The sequence below is a fragment of the Mobula hypostoma genome, chromosome 22 (assembly GCF_963921235.1).
Source record: "Mobula hypostoma chromosome 22, sMobHyp1.1, whole genome shotgun sequence".
NCBI classification, from domain to species: domain Eukaryota; kingdom Metazoa; phylum Chordata; class Chondrichthyes; order Myliobatiformes; family Myliobatidae; genus Mobula; species Mobula hypostoma.
In genome coordinates, this window is record NC_086118.1 from 60,927,975 (window position 1) to 60,949,135 (window position 21,161).

At 61.2% G+C, this 21,161-nt stretch overlaps 1 protein-coding gene across 1 annotated transcript in view; it reads right to left on the reverse strand.

The window, feature by feature from the left end:
- Positions 1 to 21,161, reverse strand: part of LOC134336464 (uncharacterized) — a 77,616-nt gene that overhangs the window by 13,442 nt on the left and 43,013 nt on the right. The window contains exon 14 of the mRNA XM_063030716.1: positions 4,117 to 4,209. Within this exon, the coding sequence (XP_062886786.1) occupies positions 4,117 to 4,209 (93 nt within the window). The remainder of the gene's footprint in view (positions 1 to 4,116; positions 4,210 to 21,161) is intronic.

Genomic DNA, 21,161 nt, shown 5'->3' on the forward strand with positions numbered 1-21,161 from the left:
GGTGTGGACTCAGGCTGCGTGTGGGATCTGCCTGTTCCTCCTCAGCCGCCAAGGCTGGGAAACTCTGGGGGCGCAGCCGCAGAGTGGGAAGTATCATGCTATTACACTCAGGGTGTCGGAGTCCAGAGTTCATTCTGCTGTTCTATGGTCTCCCCATGACCACGTGGGTTTTCTCTGGGTGCTCTCGTTTCCTCGCACAGTCCAACGACGTCCTCAGTGTTAGGTTAATTTGTCATTCCAAATGGTCCTATGTTTTCTGGGCAGCTTGAATGGCCATGTCTGTCTCCAATAAATAATTAAATGAAACCTGGGTGGGGGGGAGCAATCTCCACTGAGAGTGAGACCTGGAACTGGAAACAGCACAATGGAGAGTGTCAGTGACCCAGGACCTGGTGACAAGGCGGTGGTCAGGGTGGGCTGGGTCGCCGGTGACCAGGGACCCAGAGAGGTGGGACGGGTCGCCAGTGACCAGGGACCCGGAGAGGTGGGGTGGGTTGCTGGTGACCAGGGACCCAGAGAGGTGGGACGGGTTGCTGGTGACCAGGGACCCAGAGAGGTGGGACGGGTCGCCAGTGACCAGGGACCCGGAGAGGTGGGGTGGGTTGCTGGTGACCAGGGATCCAGAGAGGTGGGTTGGGACGCCGGTGTCCAAGGACCTGGAGGGGTGGGATGGGTTGCCAGTGACCAGGGACCCGGAGGAGCAGATCGCCAATGACCGGGAAGGGTGCAGGGTCCCAAAGTCCAAGGACTGGAGGGGTGTGGGGGGCTCAGGTGGGGATGAGTGCAGTCAGTGGGGTTACGTGGGTGGACAATGCATAGTCAATGGTGAGTGCGGGTTGGTGGGTGGACAGTGTGTGGTCAACGGTCAGACCATGTGGCCAATAGTCAGTGTAGGTTTATGGGTAGACATTGGTCAGTGTAGACATGTAGTTGGACCGTCCACCAGGTCAGTGCATTGTGCGGTGTTCCCATGTGTTCATCGGGGCTTGTGGACCATTGCTATAGAGCGGTTGGAGCCCCAGGCTGATGGGCATTACCAACACCCCGCGTTTGGAGTGTGGTTCACTCACTTCCCCCATCCCTCCGCTCTCTGCCTACTCCTGCATACTCACGATTTGATGATACTCTCATACGCTTTACGAGGTGGTGACGAAGGTACCGGGCAGCCAATATGGAGCAGGGGTCTCATGAACGGACTGACTGCCTTGACTGACCCTTTAAAATGGTTCTGCACCCTCTCTATCTGCCTACAAAGACTAGCGTGCAGCCGGTGCATGTGAGTGATGCCGTGTTCCAGCTTTGAGCGGGTCATCCTTCTGTGGGTGGGAGACATGACATTAACAGCACTGCAGTGCCTGATCAGCGCGGCCAGCTCCATATCAGACACCATCAGGGCTCCCACCAATCCACCGGGGACATACCTCCAATCCCGGCAATCTGAAGTAGAGCAGGAGGGGAATCAGGTGAATGGAACTGGAGAGGGAATGGATGGAATTGTTTCTGGATTGTATTAATGTACAGACATTGATGGGGAGACCCTGAAAATTGACAGATTTTATAAGCAATAGCAAAGATGTGATTCTATACACACTGCCAAACAAAGGCAGAGAGAGAGAAGGGGTAGAGAGGGGATTGTAAAGGAGTACATCCCAGAGGAGAGTTTGAGCAGTGAGTGTGAGTGGTGAGAGTGAGCAGAGTGCAACTAGTGAGTGTAAATGACGAGTGTATACTAACCAGTGAGTGTGAGGGACAAGTGTATACTAACCAGTGAGTGTGAGTGATGAGTGTATACTAACCAGTGAGTGTGAGTGATGAGTGTATACTAACCAGTGAGAGTGAGGGACGAGTGTATACTAACCAGTGAGTGTGAGGGACGAGTGTATACTAACTAGTGAGTGTGAGTGACGAGTGTATACTAACCAGTGAGTGTGAGTGGTGAGAGTGAGCAGTGTGCAACCAGTGTGAGGGACGAGTGTATACTAACCAGTGAGTGTGAGTGGTGTGTAACTAGTGAGTGTGAGTGACGAGTGTATACTAACCAGTGAGTGTAAGTGACGAGTGTATACTAACCAGTGAGTGTGAGTGATGAGTGTATACTAACCAGTGAGAGTGAGGGACGAGTGTATACTAACCAGTGAGTGTGAGGGACGAGTGTATACTAACTAGTGAGTGTGAGTGACGAGTGTATACTAACCAGTGAGTGTGAGTGTCGAGTGTATACTAACCAGTGAGTGTGAGTGGTGAGAGTGAGCAGTGTGCAACCAGTGTGAGGGACGAGTGTATACTAACCAGTGAGTGTGAGTGGTGTGTAACTAGTGAGTGTGAGTGACGAGTGTATACTAACCAGTGAGTGTGAGTGGTGAGAGTGAGCAGAGTGCAACTAGTGAGTGTAACTGACGAGTGTATACTAACCAGTGAGTGTAAGTGACAAGTGTATACTAACCAGTGAGTGTGAACGACGAGTGTATACTAACCAGTGAGTGTGAGTGATGTGTGTATACTAACCAGTGAGAGTGAGGGACGAGTGTATACTAACCAGTGAGTGTGAGGGACGAGTGTATACTAACTAGTGAGTGTGAGTGACGAGTGTATACTAACTAGTGAGTGTCAGTGACGAGTGTATACTAACCAGTGAGTGTGAGTGTCGAGTGTATACTAACCAGTGAGTGTGAGTGGTGAGAGTGAGCAGAGTGCAACTAGTGAGTGTAAGTGACGAGTGTATACTAACCAGTGAGTGTGAGGGACGAGTGTATACTAACCAGTGAGTGTAAGTGACGAGTGTATACTAACCAGTGAGTGTGAGTGGTGTGTAACCAGTGAGTGTGAGTGACGAGTGTATACTAACCAGTGAGTGTGAGTGACGAGTGTATACTAACCAGTGAGTGTGAGTGGTGAGAGTGAGCAGTGTGCAACCAGTGTGAGGGACGAGTGTATACTAACCAGTGAGTGTAAGTGACGAGTGTATACTAACCAGTGAGTGTGAACGACGAGTGTATACTAACCAGTGAGTGTGAGTGATGTGTGTATACTAACCAGTGAGAGTGAGGGACAAGTGTATACTAACCAGTGAGTGTGAGGGACGAGTGTATACTAACCAGTGAGTGTGAACGACGAGTGTATACTAACCAGTGAGTGTGAGTGATGTGTGTATACTAACCAGTGAGAGTGAGGGACGAGTGTATACTAACCAGTGAGTGTGAGGGACGAGTGTATACTAACCAGTGAGTGTGAGGGACGAGTGTATACTAACTAGTGAGTGTGAGGGACGAGTGTATACTAACTAGTGAGTGTGAGTGACGAGTGTATACTAACCAGTGAGTGTGAGTGGTGAGAGTGAGCAGAGTGCAACTAGTGAGTGTAAGTGACGAGTGTATACTAACCAGTGAGTGTGAGGGACGAGTGTATACTAACCAGTGAGTGTGAGTGGTGAGACTGAGCAGAGTGCAACTAGTGAGTGTGAGTGACGAGTGTATACTAACCAGTGAGTGTGAGTGGTGTGTAATCAGTGAGTGTGAGTGGTGTGTAACCAGTGAGTGTGTGAGGGTGTAAGCAGTGTATAATCAATGGGTGAGAATGAGAGTAAGCAGTGTATAACCAGTGAGAATGAGTGTGAGCAGCGAGTAGTATGAGTGGAGAACTGTGTGTAAACAGTGAGCAAAGTGAGAGAGTGAGCGTGAGCTGTGAGTGTAACAGTGTATAACCAGTGGGAATGAGTGTGAACAGTGAGAGAGCAAGCAGTGTATACCAGTGAGTGAGAATGAGCGTGAGTGTGAGTGTGTGACAGACAGCAGAGAGTGGGGGATTGGGCAACAGTACTCCCCCACTCCCAGGCAATTGAATTTTTTAGAGATGGTAATAACTGTACTTCAATTTGAATTCACAGTATTGTAACCCCTAACCTTTGAATGTCTTTTGTATGTAAATAACAATTTGTATGTCTGTAAAAAGAAGAACGGATGGCAGACACACCCTGTGGTGAAGGATGAGGGGGAATCAGCATTATCACTGCAGAGAGACGGTCAGCTTTAATAGCTGTACCCTCTCTGCCCAGCCCACTCCGGGGGGAGGGGAAATGAACACCAGCCCTCACACCACAAGGTCAGCGAGTTCACACACCCCTTGCTCCTGCGTCGTGTCAGGTCAGCATCTGGGCGCTGTGACCGGTGCCCGTTGCTGGCGTAGTTCGGTGATGGCAGGGAGACCATGTTCCTATAGAGACAGAAGCACAGTGAGCAGCTGCCCAATACTCCATGGTCTCTGACCCCAGGACCAGATAGACACACACCCAAACCCTACCATGGCCATCCCTGACCCCCAGTCCTTCTTCAACACACCTCGACACCCCCTGACCTCAACATAGCAATCTCCAACCATTGACTCCACCCCAGAACACTCAGATCTCACCCAGCACCCCCCCAATCCCTCCCCAACATACCCCAACACCCAACCACACCCTGGCACCTTCTGCCCTCCCCAGGCATTCCTGAACCATTGACCTCACGCTGGCACACCGAGATTAGGAAGACTGAAAGAGCACATGATGAAGGAGAATGCCAAGGTCTTCTACAGATATACTAAGAACAAAAGGATAACAAGGGTCAAAATTGGTCCTCTGAAGATCAGAGAGGTCATCAATGCATGGAGCCGAAAGAGATGGGGAAGATCCTTAATGCAGTTGTTTTTGCAACTGTATTTACTCAGGAGATGGACTCGATCTGTACAACAGAGGCAAAACACAAGTACAAGCAGAGCAGCCATTCTTTTGAGTATGCCAGTGTTTAAGATGGATTTAAGGAGCGGTGTCTCAGAAAGGCAGCCTCCAGCACCCAGGACATGCCCTTTTCTCACTGTCACCATCAGGTAGGAGACACAGAAGCCTGAAGGCACACACTCAGTGATTCAGGAACAGCTTCTTCCCCTCTGCCATCCGATTCCTAAATGGACATTGAAGCTTTGGACACTACCTCACTTTTCACTAATATACAGTATTTGTTTTTGCACGTTTTTAAAAAATCTATTTGTACGGGGTCTTTCTTATTTGTATGTTAAATTTAAAATGGCTTCTTTGTTATGTTATACTGGGGAATGCTTCTTTGTTATGTGAAATGCTGAGAGAGTCTCTAGCTAGACAGTTGCTTGGGTTAGTACAGACAGCAGGGTGCTGTTAGCCAATGGGTGCTCATGTATTGTTTTGTTTTCAGGTGATAATGCTGTATCATATAACTGGACACGGGGGTTTTTGGCGGGGAGTCGGAGGAGAGATGGGGAGGAAGGAGGGGAGACAGGGAGACGGAGGGGGGACGGGGAGTCGGAGGAGAGACGGGAAGTCGGTGGAGAGACGGGGAAGAAGGAGGGGAGACGGGAGAACGGAGGGGAGACGGGGAGTCGGAGGGGAGACGGGGAGTCGGAGGGGGGACGGGGAGTCGGATGGGGGACGGGGAGTCGGAGGGGGGACGGGGAGTCGGAGGGGGGACGGGAAGTCGGTGGAGAGACGGGGAGGAAGGAGGGGAGACGGGGAGACGGAGGGGGGACGGGGAGTCGGAGGGGGGACGGGGAGTCGGAGGGGGGACGGGGAGTCGGAGGAGAGACGGGAAGTCGGAGGAGAGACGGGAAGTCGGTGGAGAGACGGGAAAGAAGGTGGAGAGACGGGAAAGAAGGAGGAGAGACGGGGAAGAAAAAGGGGAGACGGGGAGACGGAGGAGGGACGGGGAGACGGAGGGGGGACGGGGAGTCGGAGGGGGGACGGGGAGTCGGAGGAGAGACGGGGAGTCGGAGGAGAGACGGGGAGGACGGTAGAGAGACGGGAAGTCGGAGGGTAGACGGGGAGACGGAGGAGAGACGGGGAGTCGGAGGGGGGGACGGGGAGTCATAGGGGGGACAGGGAGTCGAAGGAGAGATGAGGAGGACGGTGTACGGGGTTTTTGGCAGGGAGTCGGAGGAGGGACAGGAGTAGGAGGGGGGACGGGGAGTCGGAGGAGAGACGGGGAGACGGAGGAGAGACGAGGAGACGGAGGGGGGACGGGGAGACGGAGGGGGGACGGGGAGTCGGAGGGGGGACGGGGAGTCGGAGGGGGGACGGGGAGTCGGAGGGGGAACGGGGAGTCGGAGGAGAGACGGGGAGTCGGAGGAGAGACGGGGAGTCGGAGGAGAGACAGGGAGTCGGAGGAGAGACGGGGAGGACGGTGGAGAGACGGGGAGGACGGTGGAGAGACGGGGAGGACGGTAGAGAGACGGGTAGTCAAAGGGGAGACGGGGAGACGGAGGAGAGACGGGGAGACGGAGGAGAGACGGGGAGTCGGAGGAGTGACGGGGAGTCGGAGGAGAGACGGGGAGTCGGAGGGGGGACAGGGAGGACGGTAGAGAGACGGGGAGTCAAAGGGGAGACGGGGAGACGGAGGAGAGGGGGAGTCGGAGGAGAGACGGGGAGTCGGAGGGGGGACGAGGAGTCGGAGGAGGGACGAGGAGTCAGAGGGGGAACAGGGAGTCGGAGGGGGGACAGGGAGTCAAAGGAGAGACGGGGAGGACGGTAGAGAGATGGGGAGTCAAAGGGGAGACGGGGAGTCAAAGGGGAGACGGGGAGTCAAAGGGGAGACGGGGAGTCGGAGGAGAGACGGGGAGTCGGAGGAGAGACGTGGAGTCGGAGGGGGGACGGGGAGTCGGAGGGGAGACGGGGAGTCGGAGGGGAGGCGGCGAGTCGGAGGGGGGGCGGGGAGTCGGGGGGGACGGGGAGTCGGGAGAGACGGGGAGTCGGAGGAGAGACGGGGAGGACGGTGGAGAGACGGGGAGGACGGTGGAGAGACGGGGAGGACGGTAGAGAGACGGGTAGTCAAAGGGGAGACGGGGAGACGGAGGAGAGACGGGGAGACGGAGGAGAGACGGGGAGTCGGAGGAGAGACGGGGAGTCGGAGGAGAGACGGGGAGTCGGAGGAGAGACGGGGAGTCGGAGGGGGGACAGGGAGGACGGTAGAGAGACGGGGAGTCAAAGGGGAGACGGGGAGACGGAGGAGATGGGGAGTCGGAGGAGAGACGGGGAGTCGGAGGGGGGACGAGGAGTCGGAGGAGGGACGAGGAGTCAGAGGGGGAACAGGGAGTCGGAGGGGGGACAGGGAGTCAAAGGAGAGACGGGGAGGACGGTAGAGAGATGGGGAGTCAAAGGGGAGACGGGGAGTCAAAGGGGAGACGGGGAGTCAAAGGGGAGACGGGGAGTCGGAGGAGAGACGGGGAGTCGGAGGAGAGACGTGGAGTCGGAGGGGGGACGGGGAGTCGGAGGGGAGACGGGGAGTCGGAGGGGAGGCGGGGAGTCGGAGGGGGGGCGGGGAGTCGGGGGGGATGGGGAGTCGGGAGAGACGGGGAGTCGGGGGGGGACGGGGAGTCGGGGGGGGACGGGGAGTCGAAGGAGAGACGGGGAGTCGGAGGAGAGACGAGGAGGACAGTGGACGGGGTTTTTGGCGGGGGTCGGAGGAGAGACAAGGAGGACGGTAGAGAGACGGGGAGTCGGAGGAGAGACGGGGAGGACGGTAGAGAGACGGGGAGTTGGACGGGAGACGGAGGAGAGACGGGGAGTCGGGGTGGGGGGACCGGGAGTCGGAGGGGGGACAGGGAGTCGAAGGAGAGACGGGGAGTCAGAGGAGAGACGAGGAGGACGGTGGACGGGGTTTTTGGCGGGGAGTCGGAGGAGGGACGAGAGTAGGAGGAGGGACGGGGAGTCGGAGGAGGGACGGGGAGTCGGAGGGGGGACGGGGAGTCGGAGGGGGGACGGGGAGTCGGAGGGGGGACGGGGAGTCGGAGGGGGGACGGGGAGTTGGAGGGGGGACGGGGAGTCGGAGGGGAGACGGGGAGTCGGAGGGGAGGTTGGGGAGTCGGGGGGGGACGGGGAGTCGGAGGGGCGACAGGGAGTCGAAGGAGAGACGGGGAGTCGGAGGAGAGACGGGGAGTCGGAGGAGAGACAGGGAGTCAGAGGAGAGACGGGGAGGACGGTGGAGAGACGGGGAGGACGGTAGAGAGACGGGTAGTCAAAGGGGAGACGGGGAGATGGAGGAGAGACGGGGAGACGGAGGAGAGACGGGGAGTCGGAGGAGAGACGGGGAGTTGGAGGAGAGACGGGGAGTCGGAGGAGAGACGGGGAGTCAGAGGGGGAACAGGGAGTCGGAGGGGGGACAGGGAGTCGAAGGAGAGACGGGGAGGACGGTAGAGAGATGGGGAGTCAAAGGGGAGACGGGGAGTCAAAGGGGAGACGGGGAGTCGGAGGAGAGACGGGGAGTCGGAGGAGAGACGGGGAGTCGGGGGGGGACGGGGAGTCGAAGGAGAGACGGGGAGTCGGAGGAGAGACGAGGAGGACAGTGGACGGGGTTTTTGGCGGGGGTCGGAGGAGAGACAAGGAGGACGGTAGAGAGACGGGGAGTCGGAGGAGAGACGGGGAGGACGGTAGAGAGACGGGGAGTTGGACGGGAGACGGAGGAGAGACGGGGAGTCGGAGTGGGGGGACCGGGAGTCGGAGGGGGGACAGGGAGTCGGAGGGGGGACGGGGAGTCGAAGGAGAGACGGGGAGTCGGAGGAGAGACGGGGAGTCGGAGGAGAGACGGGGAGTCGGAGGAGAGACGGGGAGTCAAAGGGGAGACGGGGAGTCGGAGGAGAGACGGGAAGTCGGTGGAGAGACGGGGAAGAAGGTGGAGAGACGGGGAAGAAGGAGGAGAGACGGGGAAGAAGGAGGGGAGACGGGGAGACGGAGGGGAGACGGGGAGTCGGAGGGGGGACGGGGAGTCGGAGGGGGGACGGGGAGGACGGTAGAGAGACGGGAAGTCGGAGGGTAGACGGGGAGACGGAGGAGAGACGGGGAGTCGGAGGGGGGGACGGGGAGTCATAGGGGGGACAGGGAGTCGAAGGAGAGATGAGGAGGACGGTGTACGGGGTTTTTGGCGGGGAGTCGGAGGAGGGACAGGAGTAGGAGGGGGGACGGGGAGTCGGAGGAGAGACGGGGAGACGGAGGAGAGACGGGGAGACGGAGGGGGGACGGGGAGTCGGAGGGGGGACGGGGAGTCGGAGGAGAGACGGGGAGTCGGAGGAGAGACGGGGAGGACGGTGGAGAGACGGGGAGGACGGTAGAGAGACGGGTAGTCAAAGGGGAGACGGGGAGACGGAGGAGAGACGGGGAGTCGGAGGAGAGACGGGGAGTCGGAGGAGAGACGGGGAGTCGGAGAAGAGACGGGGAGTCAGAGGAGAGACGGGGAGTCGGAGGGGGGACAGGGAGGACGGTAGAGAGACGGGGAGTCAAAGGGGAGACGGGGAGACGGAGGAGATGGGGAGTCGGAGGAGAGACGGGGAGACGGAGGGGGGACGGGGAGTCGGAGGGGGGACGGGGAGTCGGAGGAGAGACGGGGAGTCGGAGGAGAGACGGGGAGGACGGTGGAGAGACGGGGAGGACGGTAGAGAGACGGGTAGTCAAAGGGGAGACGGGGAGACGGAGGAGAGACGGGGAGTCGGAGGAGAGACGGGGAGTCGGAGGAGAGACGGGGAGTCGGAGGAGAGACGGGGAGTCGGAGGGGGGACAGGGAGGACGGTAGAGAGACGGGGAGTCAAAGGGGAGACGGGGAGACGGAGGAGATGGGGAGTCGGAGGAGAGACGGGGAGTCGGAGGGGGGACGAGGAGTCGGAGGAGGGACGAGGAGTCAGAGGGGGAACAGGGAGTCGGAGGGGGGACAGGGAGTCGAAGAAGAGACGGGGAGGACGGTAGAGAGATGGGGAGTCAAAGGGGAGACGGGGAGTCAAAGGGGAGACGGGGAGACGGAGGAGAGACGGGGAGTCGGAAGGGAGGATGGGGAGTCGGAGGGGAGACAGGGAGTCGGAGGGGGGACGGGGAGTCGAAGGAGAGACGGGGAGTCGGAGGAGAGACGGGGAGTCGGAGGAGAGACGGGGAGTCAAAGGGGAGACGGGGAGTCGGAGGAGAGACGGGAAGTCGGTGGAGAGACGGGGAAGAAGGTGGAGAGACGGGGAAGAAGGAGGAGAGACGGGGAAGAAGGAGGGGAGATGGGGAGACGGAGGAGGGACGGGGAGACGGAGGGGGGACGGGGAGTCGGAGGGGACGGGGAGTCAGAGGAGAGACGGGGAGTCAGAGGAGAGACGGGGAGTCGGAGGAGAGACGGGGAGTCGGAGGAGAGACGGGGAGGACGGTGGAGAGACGGGGAGGACGGTAGAGAGACGGGTAGTCAAAGGGGAGACGGGGAGACGGAGGAGAGACGGGGAGTCGGAGGAGAGACGGGGAGTCGGAGGGGGGACAGGGAGGACGGTAGAGAGACGGGGAGTCAAAGGGGAGACGGGGAGACGGAGGAGATGGGGAGTCGGAGGAGAGACGGGGAGTCGGAGGGGGGACGAGGAGTCGGAGGAGGGACGAGGAGTCAGAGGGGGAACAGGGAGTCGGAGGGGGGACAGGGAGTCGAAGGAGAGACGGGGAGGACGGTAGAGAGATGGGGAGTCAAAGGGGAGACGGGGAGTCAAAGGGGAGACGGGGAGTCGGAGGATAGACGGGGAGTCGGAGGAGAGACGGGGAGTCGGAGGAGAGACGGGGAGTCGGAGGGGGGACGGGGAGTCGGAGGGGAGACGGGGTGTCGGAGGGGATACGGGGAGTCGGAGGGGATGCGGGGAGTCGGAGGGGAGGCGGGGAGTCGGAGGGGGGGCGGGGAGTCAGGGGGGGGCGGGGAGTCGGGGGGGACGGGGAGTCGGGGGGGACGGGGAGTCGGGGGGGACGGGGAGTCGGGGGGGACGGGGAGTCGGGAGGGACGGGGCGTCGGGGGGGACGGGGAGTCGAAGGAGAGACGGGGAGTCGGAGGAGAGACGAGGAGGACAGTGGACGGGGTTTTTGGCGGGGGTCGGAGGAGAGACAAGGAGGACGGTAGAGAGACGGGGAGTCGAAGGAGAGACGGGGAGGACGGTAGAGAGACGGGGAGTTGGACGGGAGACGGAGGAGAGACGGGGAGTCGGGGTGGGGGGACCGGGAGTCGGAGGGGGGACAGGGAGTCGAAGGAGAGACGGGGAGTCAGAGGAGAGACGAGGAGGACGGTGGACGGGGTTTTTGGCGGGGAGTCGGAGGAGGGACGAGAGTAGGAGGAGGGACGGGGAGTCGGAGGAGGGACGGGGAGTCGGAGGGGGGACGGGGAGTCGGAGGGGGGACGGGGAGTCGGAGGGGGGACGGGGAGTCGGAGGAGAGACGGGGAGTCGGAGGGGGGACGGGGAGTCGGAGGGGAGACGGGGAGTCGGAGGGGGGGTTGGGGAGTCGGGGGGGGACGGGGAGTCGGAGGGGCGACGGGGAGTCGAAGGAGAGACGGGGAGTCGAAGGAGAGATGGGGAGTCGGAGGAGAGACGTGGAGGACGGTGGACGGGGTTTTTGGCGGGTGGTCGGAGGAGAGACGAGGAGGACGGTAGAGAGACGGGGAGTCGGAGGGGAGACGGGGAGTCGGAGGGGGGACGGGGAGTCGAAGGAGAGACGGGGAGTCGGAGGAGAGACGGGGAGTCGGAGGGGGGACGGGGAGTCGGAGGGGGGACGGGGAGTCGGGGGGGGACGGGGAGTCGGGGGGGGGACGGGGAGTCGGGAGGGACGGGGAGTCGGGAGGGACGGGGAGTCGGGGGGGGTACGGGGAGTTGAAGGAGAGACGGGGAGTCGGAGGAGAGACGAGGAGGACGGTGGACAGGGTTTTTGGCGGGGAGTCGGAGGAGGGACGGGGAGTCGGAGGGGAGATGGGGAGTCGGTGGAGAGACGGGGAGTCGGGCGGGGCGGGGAGTCGGAGGGGACGGGGAGTCGAAGGAGAGACGGGGAGACGGAGGAGGGACGGGGAGTCGGAGGGGGGACGGGGAGTCGGAGGGGGGACGGGGAGTCGGGGGGGGGACGGGGAGTCGGAGGAGGGACGGGGAGTCAAAGGGGTGACGGGGAGACGGAGGAGAGACGGGGAGTCGGAGGGGGGACGGGGAGGACGGTGGACAGGGTTTTTGGCGGGGAGTCGGAGGAGGGACGGGGAGTCGGAGGGGAGATGGGGAGTCGGTGGAGAGACGGGGAGTCGGGGGGGGCGGGGAGTCGGAGGGGACGGGGAGTCGAAGGAGAGACGGGGAGACGGAGGAGGGACGGGGAGTCGGAGGGGGGACGGGGAGTCGGAGGGGGGACGGGGAGTCGGGGGGGGGGACGGGGAGTCGGAGGAGAGACGGGGAGTCAAAGGGGAGACGGGGAGACGGAGGAGAGACGGGGAGTCGGAGGGGGGACGGGGAGTCGGAGGGGGGACGGGGAGTCGGGGGGGGACGGGGAGTCGGGAGGGACGGGGAGTCGGGAGGGACGGGGAGTCGGGGGGGTACGGGGAGTCGAAGGAGAGACGGGGAGTCGGAGGAGAGACGAGGAGGACGGTGGACGGAGTTTTTGGCGGGGAGTTGGAGGAGGGACGGGGAGTCGGAGGAGGGACAGGGAGTCGGAGGGGAGATGGGGAGTCGGTGGAGAGACGGGGAGTCGGGGAGGGACGGGGAGTCGGGGGGGGACGGGGAGTCGGAGGGGGACGGGGAGTCGAAGGAGAGACGGGGAGACGGAGGAGGGACGGGGAGTCGGAGGGGGGACGGGGAGTCGCGGGGGACGGGGAGTCGGGGAGGGGACGGGGAGTCGGGGTGGGGACAGGGAGTCGAAGGAGAGACGGGGAGTCGGAGGAGAGACGAGGAGGACGGTGGACGGGGTTTTTGGCGGGGGGTCGGAGGAGAGACGAGGAGGACGGTAGAGAGACGGGGAGTCGGAGGGCAGATGGGGAGACGGAGGAGAGACGGGGAGACGGAGGGACGGGGAGTCGGAGGGGGGACGGGGAGTCGGGGGGGACGGGGAGTCGGGGTGGGGGGACCGGGAGTCGGAGGGGGGACAGGAAGTCGAAGGAGAGACGGGGAGTCAGAGGAGAGACGAGGAGGACGGTGGACGGGGTTTTTGGCGGGGAGTCGGAGGAGGGACGAGAGTAGGAGGAGGGACGGGGAGTCGGAGGAGGGACGGGGAGTCGGAGGGGGGACGGGGAGTCGGAGGAGAGACGGGGAGTCGGAGGGGGGACGGGGAGTCGGAGGGGAGACGGGGAGTCGGAGGGGGGGTTGGGGAGTCGGGGGGGGACGGGGAGTCGGAGGGGCGACAGGGAGTCGGAGGGGCGACAGGGAGTCGAAGGAGAGACAGGGAGTCGAAGGAGAGACGGGGAGTCGAAGGAGAGATGGGGAGTCGGAGGAGAGACGTGGAGGACGGTGGACGGGGTTTTTGGCGGGTGGTCGGAGGAGAGACGAGGAGGACGGTAGAGAGACGGGGAGTCGGAGGGGAGACGGGGAGACGGAGGAGAGACGGGGAGACGGAGGAGAGACGGGGAGTCGGAAGGGAGGATGGGGAGTCGGAAGGGAGGATGGGGAGTCGGAGGGGAGACAGGGAATCGGAGGGGGGACGGGGAGTCGAAGGAGAGACGGGGAGTCGGAGGAGAGACGGGGAGTCGGAGGAGAGACGGGGAGTCAAAGGGGAGACGGGGAGTCAAAGGGGAGACGGGGAGTCGGAGGGGAGACGGGGAGTCGGAGGGGAGACGGGGAGTCGGAGGGGAGACGGGGAGTCGGGGGGGACGGGGAGTCGGGGGGGACGGGGAGTCGGGGGGGACGGGGAGTCGGGAGGGACGGGGAGTCGGGAGGGACGGGGAGTCGGGGGGGGTACGGGGAGTTGAAGGAGAGACGGGGAGTCGGAGGAGAGACGAGGAGGACGGTGGACGGGGTTTTTGGCGGGGAGTCGGAGGAGGGACGGGGTTTTTGGCGGGGAGTCGGAGGAGGGACGGGGAGTCGGAGGAGGGACGGGGAGTCGGAGGGGAGATGGGGAGTCGGTGGAGAGACGGGGAGTCGGGGGGGCGGGGAGTCGGAGGGGGATGGGGAGTCGAAGGAGAGACGGGGAGACGGAGGAGGGACGGGGAGTCGGAGGGGGACGGGGAGTCGGGGGGGGACGGGGAGTCGGAGGAGAGACGGGGAGTCAAAGGGGAGACGGGGAGACGGAGGGGAGACGGGGAGACGGAGGAGAGACGGGGAGACGGAGGAGGGACGGGGAGTCGGAGGGGGACGGGGAGTCGGGGGGGACAGGGAGTCGAAGGAGAGACAGGGAGTCGAAGGAGAGACGGGGAGTCGAAGGAGAGATGGGGAGTCGGAGGAGAGACGTGGAGGACGGTGGACGGGGTTTTTGGCGGGTGGTCGGAGGAGAGACGAGGAGGACGGTAGAGAGACGGGGAGTCGGAGGGGAGACGGGGAGACGGAGGAGAGACGGGGAGACGGAGGAGAGACGGGGAGTCGGAAGGGAGGATGGGGAGTCGGAAGGGAGGATGGGGAGTCGGAGGGGAGACAGGGAATCGGAGGGGGGACGGGGAGTCGAAGGAGAGACGGGGAGTCGGAGGAGAGACGGGGAGTCGGAGGAGAGACGGGGAGTCAAAGGGGAGACGGGGAGTCAAAGGGGAGACGGGGAGTCGGAGGGGAGACGGGGAGTCGGAGGGGAGACGGGGAGTCGGAGGGGGGACGGGGAGTCGGGGGGGACGGGGAGTCGGGGGGGACGGGGAGTCGGGAGGGACGGGGAGTCGGGAGGGACGGGGAGCCGGGGGGGGTACGGGGAGTTGAAGGAGAGACGGGGAGTCGGAGGAGAGACGAGGAGGACGGTGGACGGGGTTTTTGGCGGGGAGTCGGAGGAGGGACGGGGAGTCGGAGGAGAGACGGGGAGTCGGAGGGGAGATGGGGAGTCGGTGGAGAGACGGGGAGTCGGGGGGGCGGGGAGTCGGAGGGGGATGGGGAGTCGAAGGAGAGACGGGGAGACGGAGGAGGGACGGGGAGTCGGAGGGGGACGGGGAGTCGGGGGGGACGGGGAGTCGGAGGAGAGACGGGGAGTCAAAGGGGAGACGGGGAGACGGAGGAGAGACGGGGAGTCGGAGGGGGGACGGGGAGTCGGAGGGGGGACGGGGAGTCGGAGGGGGGACGGGGAGTCGGGGGGGACGGGGAGTCGGGAGGGACGGGGAGTCGGGAGGGACGGGGAGTCGGGGGGGGTACGGGGAGTCGAAGGAGAGACGGGGAGTCGGAGGAGAGACGAGGAGGACGGTGGACGGGGTTTTTGGCGGGGAGTCGGAGGAGGGACGGGGAGTCGGAGGAGGGACAGGGAGTCGGAGGGGAGAGGGGGAGTCGGTGGAGAGACGGGGAGTCGGGGGGGGACGGAGAGTCGGGGGGGACGGGGAGTCGGAGGGGGGACGGGGAGTCGGGGGGGACGGGGAGTCGGGGAGGGGACGGGGAGTCGGGGTGGGGACAGGGAGTCGAAGGAGAGACGGGGAGTCGGAGGAGAGATGAGGAGGACGGTGGACGGGGTTTTTAGCGGGGGGTCGGAGGAGAGACGAGGAGTCGGAGGGCAGATGGGGAGACGGAGGAGAGACGGAGAGACGGAGGGGGGGACGGGGAGTCGGAGGGGGGGACGGGGAGTCGGAGGGGGGGACGGGGAGTCAAAGGAGAGACGAGGAGGACGGTGGACGGGGTTTTTGGCGGGTAGTCGGAGGAGGGACGGGAGTAGGAGGAGGGACGGGGAGTCGGAGGGGGGACGGGGAGTCGGAGGGGGGGACGGGGAGTCGGAGGGGGGGACGGGGAGTCGGAGGGGGGACGGGGAGTCGAAGGAGTGACGGGGAGTCGGAGGAAAGACGAGGAGGACGGTGGACGGGGTTTTTGGCGGGGAGTCGGAGGAGGGACGGGAGTAGGAGGAGGGACGGGGAGTCGGAGGAGAGACAGGGAGTCGGAGGAGAGACGAGTAGTCAGAGGGAGAGATGGGGAGTCAGAGGAGAGACGAGGAGGACGGTGGACAGGGTTTTTGGAGGGGAGTCCGAGGAGAGACAGGGAGTCAGAAGAGAGTTGGGGAGTCGGAGGAGAGACGAGGAGGACGGTGGACGGGGTTTTTGGCGGGGAGTCGGAGGAGGGACGGGGAGTCGGGAGGGACGGGGAGTCGGGGGGGGTACGGGGAGTTGAAGGAGAGACGGGGAGTCGGAGGAGAGACGAGGAGGACGGTGGACGGGGTTTTTGGCGGGGAGTCGGAGGAGGGACGGGGAGTCGGAGGAGAGACGGGGAGTCGGAGGGGAGATGGGGAGTCGGTGGAGAGACGGGGAGTCGGGGGGGCGGGGAGTCGGAGGGGGATGGGGAGTCGAAGGAGAGACGGGGAGACGGAGGAGGGACGGGGAGTCGGAGGGGGACGGGGAGTCGGGGGGGGACGGGGAGTCGGAGGAGAGACGGGGAGTCAAAGGGGAGACGGGGAGACGGAGGAGAGACGGGGAGTCGGAGGGGGGACGGGGAGTCGGAGGGGGGACGGGGAGTCGGGGGGGACGGGGAGTCGGGAGGGACGGGGAGTCGGGAGGGACGGGGAGTCGGGGGGGGTACGGGGAGTCGAAGGAGAGACGGGGAGTCGGAGGAGAGACGAGGAGGACGGTGGACGGGGTTTTTGGCGGGGAGTCGGAGGAGGGACGGGGAGTCGGAGGAGGGACAGGGAGTCGGAGGGGAGATGGGGAGTCGGTGGAGAGACGGGGAGTCGGGGGGGGACGGAGAGTCGGGGGGGGGACGGGGAGTCGGGGGGGGACGGGGAGTCGGAGGGGGACGGGGAGTCGAAGGAGAGACGGGGAGACGGAGGAGGGACGGGGAGTCGGAGGGGGGACGGGGAGTCGGGGGGGACGGGGAGTCGGGGAGGGGACGGGGAGTCGGGGTGGGGACAGGGAGTCGAAGGAGAGACGGGGAGTCGGAGGAGAGACGAGGAGGACGGTGGACGGGGTTTTCAGCGGGGGGTCGGAGGAGAGACGAGGAGTCGGAGGGCAGATGGGGAGACGGAGGAGAGACGGAGAGACGGAGGGGGGGACGGGGAGTCGGAGGGGGGGACGGGGAGTCGGAGGAGAGACGGGGAGTCGGAGGAGAGACGGGGAGGACGGTGGACAGGGTTTTTGGCGGGGAGTCGGAGGAGAGACAGGGAGGACGGTGGAGAGATGGGGGATCGGAGGAGAGACGGGGGGGTTGGAGGAGAGATGGGGAGTCGGAGGGGGGACGGGGAGTCGGAGGGGGGACGGGGAGTCAGAGGGGGGACGGGGAGTCAGAGGGGGGACGGGGAGTCAGAGGGGGGACGGGGAGTCGGAGGAGAGACGAGGAGTCGGAGGAGAGACGGGGAGGATGGTGGACAGGGTTTTTGGCGGGGAGTCGGTGGAGAGACGGGGAGTCGGTGGAGAGACGGGGAGGACGGTGGAGAGACGGGGAGACCGTGGAGAGACGGGGAGTCGGAGGAGAGACGGGGAGGACGGCGGAGAGACGGGGAGGACGGAGGAGAGACGGGGAGCACGGCGGAGAGACGGGGAGTCGGGGGAGAGACGGGGAGTCGGAGGAGAGACGAGGAGGACGGTGGACAGGGTTTTTGGCGGGGAGTCGGAGGAGAGACGGGGAGGACGGTGGAGAGATGGGGGATCGGATGAGAGACGGGGGGGTTGGAGGAGAGACGGGGAGGAAGGAGGAGAGATGGGGAGTCGGAGGGGGGACGGGGAGTCAGAGGGGGGGCGGGGAGTCAGAGGGGGGACGGGGAGTCAGAGGGGGGACGGGGAGTCAGAGGGGGGACGGGGAGTCGGAGGAGGGACGAGGAGTCGGAGGAGAGACGGGGAGGATGGTGGACAGGGTTTTTGGCGGGGTGTCAGTGGAGAGACGGGGAGTCGGTGGAGAGACGGGGAGGACGGTGGAGAGACGGGGAGACCGTGGAGAGACGGGGAGTCGGAGGAGAGACGGGGAGGACGGCGGAGAGACGGGGAGGACGGAGGAGAGACGGGGAGGATGGAGGAGAGACGGGGAGGACGGTGGAGAGACGGGGAGGATGGAGGAGAAACGAGGAGTCGGAGGAGAGACGAGGAGGATGGTGGAGAGATGGGAAGTTGGAGAAGAGATGGGGAGTTGGAGGAGAGACGTGGAGGACGGTGGAGAGACGGGGAGTCGGAGGAGAGACGGGGAGTTGGAGGAAAGACAGGGAGGATGGCGGACCAGGTTTTTAACGGGGAGTCGGAGGAGAGACTGGGAGTCGGAGAAGAGATGGGGAGTCGGGGGAGAGACGGGGAGTCGGGGGAGAGACGGGGAGTCGGGGGAGAGACGGGGAGTCGGGGGAGAAACGGGGAGGACGGCGGATGTGTGGAGAGGCTACGGTCTATCACTTCGGGTGGTCCCGAGCCGTGAGTCGACAGGATCCGGGTGGTCATCAAGAATCGATTGAGCTCCAACGGTTGCGCGCGAAGAACTTGGACTTTGATAAGTCTTGGCGCCTTTTTTTCATTACTTCCTTGTCTGTATCGAATTTATATTAATGTCATAGACTTAGTAATTTCTATAAAGTGTACTTGGTAAAACATACTGGGTGTGCTGGCTGATGATTGATGTTGGGATTGATTCGGGCGGCGACCGACTCCGTGGGAAGCGTTAAGGCAGGTGCTGGGTGGGATTTCCCCTAGACATATATGAGCCAATATAACTGAGCGTTACATATTCAATATACGTAATTGATTTACTTATTTATTATGTTTTATTTTATTTATTATTATTTTTTTTTCTCTCTCTCTCTGCTAGATTATGCATTGCATTGAACTGCTGCTGCTAAGTTAACAAGTTTCACATCACATGCCGGTGATAATAGACCTGATTCTGATTTCTTCATTCCTCATCTGTTAGGCCAGAGTAGTGCAGTGAGGATGGCTCCGGGGCAGTGTTTTCCACTGTGGGAGGTAGGTAGGAAGTCATCTTCACCTAGTGCACTGAGCTGCAGCTCCTGAAAGACTGCATTAAGGAAATGGAGCTGCAGCTCGATTACTGTTAACTCAAACGGGAGAATGAGGAGCCGATACCCAGGAGCCACAGGAAGATAGTCACCCCTGGATGGCAGAAGACAGTTTACTGGGTGACTGTCAGGAGAAGGAGAAAAGATGCACAGTGAGTGGCCATTCCCCTCAATACCAAGCATACAACTTTAGATACAATCGAGGAGGACGACCTGCCAGGACTCTGGCACTGAGTCTGGTGTTGTGGCTCGGAAGAGCAGAGAGTTGAAGAGGATTGCAGTGGTGATAAGCGATCCCCTAGTCAAAGGAATAGAGACGAGGTTCTGTGGGTGTCACAGGGATACCCGGATGGCATGCTGCCTCTGAGGTGGCAGGGACAGGAATGTCTTGGATTGGGTCCATGGAATTCTCAAGGGCGAGAGTGAGCAGCCGGAAGTCTAGGTACATTTTGGCACCAGTGGCACAGGTAAACAAGGTGAGGATGTCCTGAAGAGAGAATTTCGGGAGTTGAGTAGAAAGATGAAAAATGGGACCTCCAGGGTAGTACCCACCGCATTGCTGCTTGTGCCATGGGCCAGTGAGGGTAAGAATAGGGTAGTTTGACAGGTGACTGTGTGGCTGAGGAACTGGTGAAGGTGGCAGGGGTTCAGATTTCTGGATCACAGGGATCTCTTCTGAGGAAGTTACGGGGATGGGTTACACCTGAAACCGAAGGGGTCCGTTATCCTTTCAGCCAGGTTGGCTAGGATTGTTCCTAAGGGTTTAAACTTATTTGGCATGAGGATGGGACCAGAGTGATAGTGCTGGAGATCAGGTAGCTGGATTACAAACAGACATACAATAATGTGCAGTGAGGAGAGGATGATGATGGAGCAAAATTGCAGTCAACAGGATGAGTTACGACATAAAGGGCGGACAGAATCAAAAAGGGTGAATACAGGACTGAAGGTGTTATATTGGTATGTGTGCAGTGTACGGAATAAGGTAGATGAATTTGCAGCACAGTTGCAGATTGGCACATATGATATTGTAGGCATCACTGGATCATGGTGGAAAGAAGATTATAGCTGGGAGCTTAATGTTCAGGGATACACACTGTATTGAGAGGATAGGCAAGAAAGCAAAGGAGCCAGTGTTGCTCTGTTGGTAAAAAATGAAATCAAATCATTAGAAAGAGGTGACATCATATCAGAAGGCATTGAAACATTGTGGATAGAGCAAAGGGAATGCAAGGGTAAAAAGATCCTGATGGGATTAGTATAAAGACACCCCCCCCCCACCAAACAGTAGTAAAGATCTGGTCTACAAATTACAACAGGAGATAGAAAATGCATGCCAAAAGGGCAATGTTTCAATAGTCATGGGGGATTTCAATATGCAGGTAGATTGGGAAAGTCAGGTTGGTGTGGATTCCAGGAAGAGGAATTTCTAGAGTGTTTACGAGATGGCTTTTTAGAGCAGCTTGTGGTTGAGTCCACTAGGGGATCAGCTATTCTGGATTGGGTGTTGTGCAATAAACTGAAATTGCTTAGAGACCTTAAGGCAAAGGAACGCTGAGGGGCAAGTGATCATAATATGATCAAATTCACCCTGAAATTTGAGAAGGAGAAGTTAAAGTCAGATGAAGTAAAGGGAAATGCAGAGGCATGAAAGAGGAATTAGCCAGAACTGATTGGAAAGAACACTGGCAGGGATGATGGCAGAGCAACAATGGCTGGAATTTCTGGAAGCAATTCAGAAGGCACAGGATATATACATCCCAAAGAGTAAGAAATATTCTAAAGGAAAGATGACACAACCGTGGCTAACAAGAGAAGTCAAAGCCAGCAGAACAGCAAAAACTAGTGGGAAGTTAGAGGACTGGGAAGTTTTAAAAACCAAAAGAAGGCAACTAAAAAAGTAATTAAGAAGGAAAGAAGGTAAAGGTAGAATACCATAAGACATAGGAGCAGAATTAGGTCGTTTGACCCATCAAGTCTGCTCCACCATTCAATCATGGCTGATCCATTTTCCCCCTTCTCAGCCGCACTCCCCGACCTTCTCCCAGTAACCTTTGATGCCGTGTCCAAACAAGAACCTATCAATATCTGCCTTGCACACCCAACGACCTGGCCCCCACAGCTGCCTGTGGCAACAAATTCCACAGATTCACCACCCTCTGGCTGAAGAAATTTCTCCGCATCTCTATTTTAAATGGATGCTCCTCTATCCTGAGGCTGTGCCCTCTTGTCCTAGACTCCCCCACCATGGGAAACATCCTTTCCACATCTACTCTGTGTAGGCCTTTCAACATTTGAAAGGTTTCAATGAGATCCCCCCTCATCCTTCTAAATTACAGCAAGTACAGAC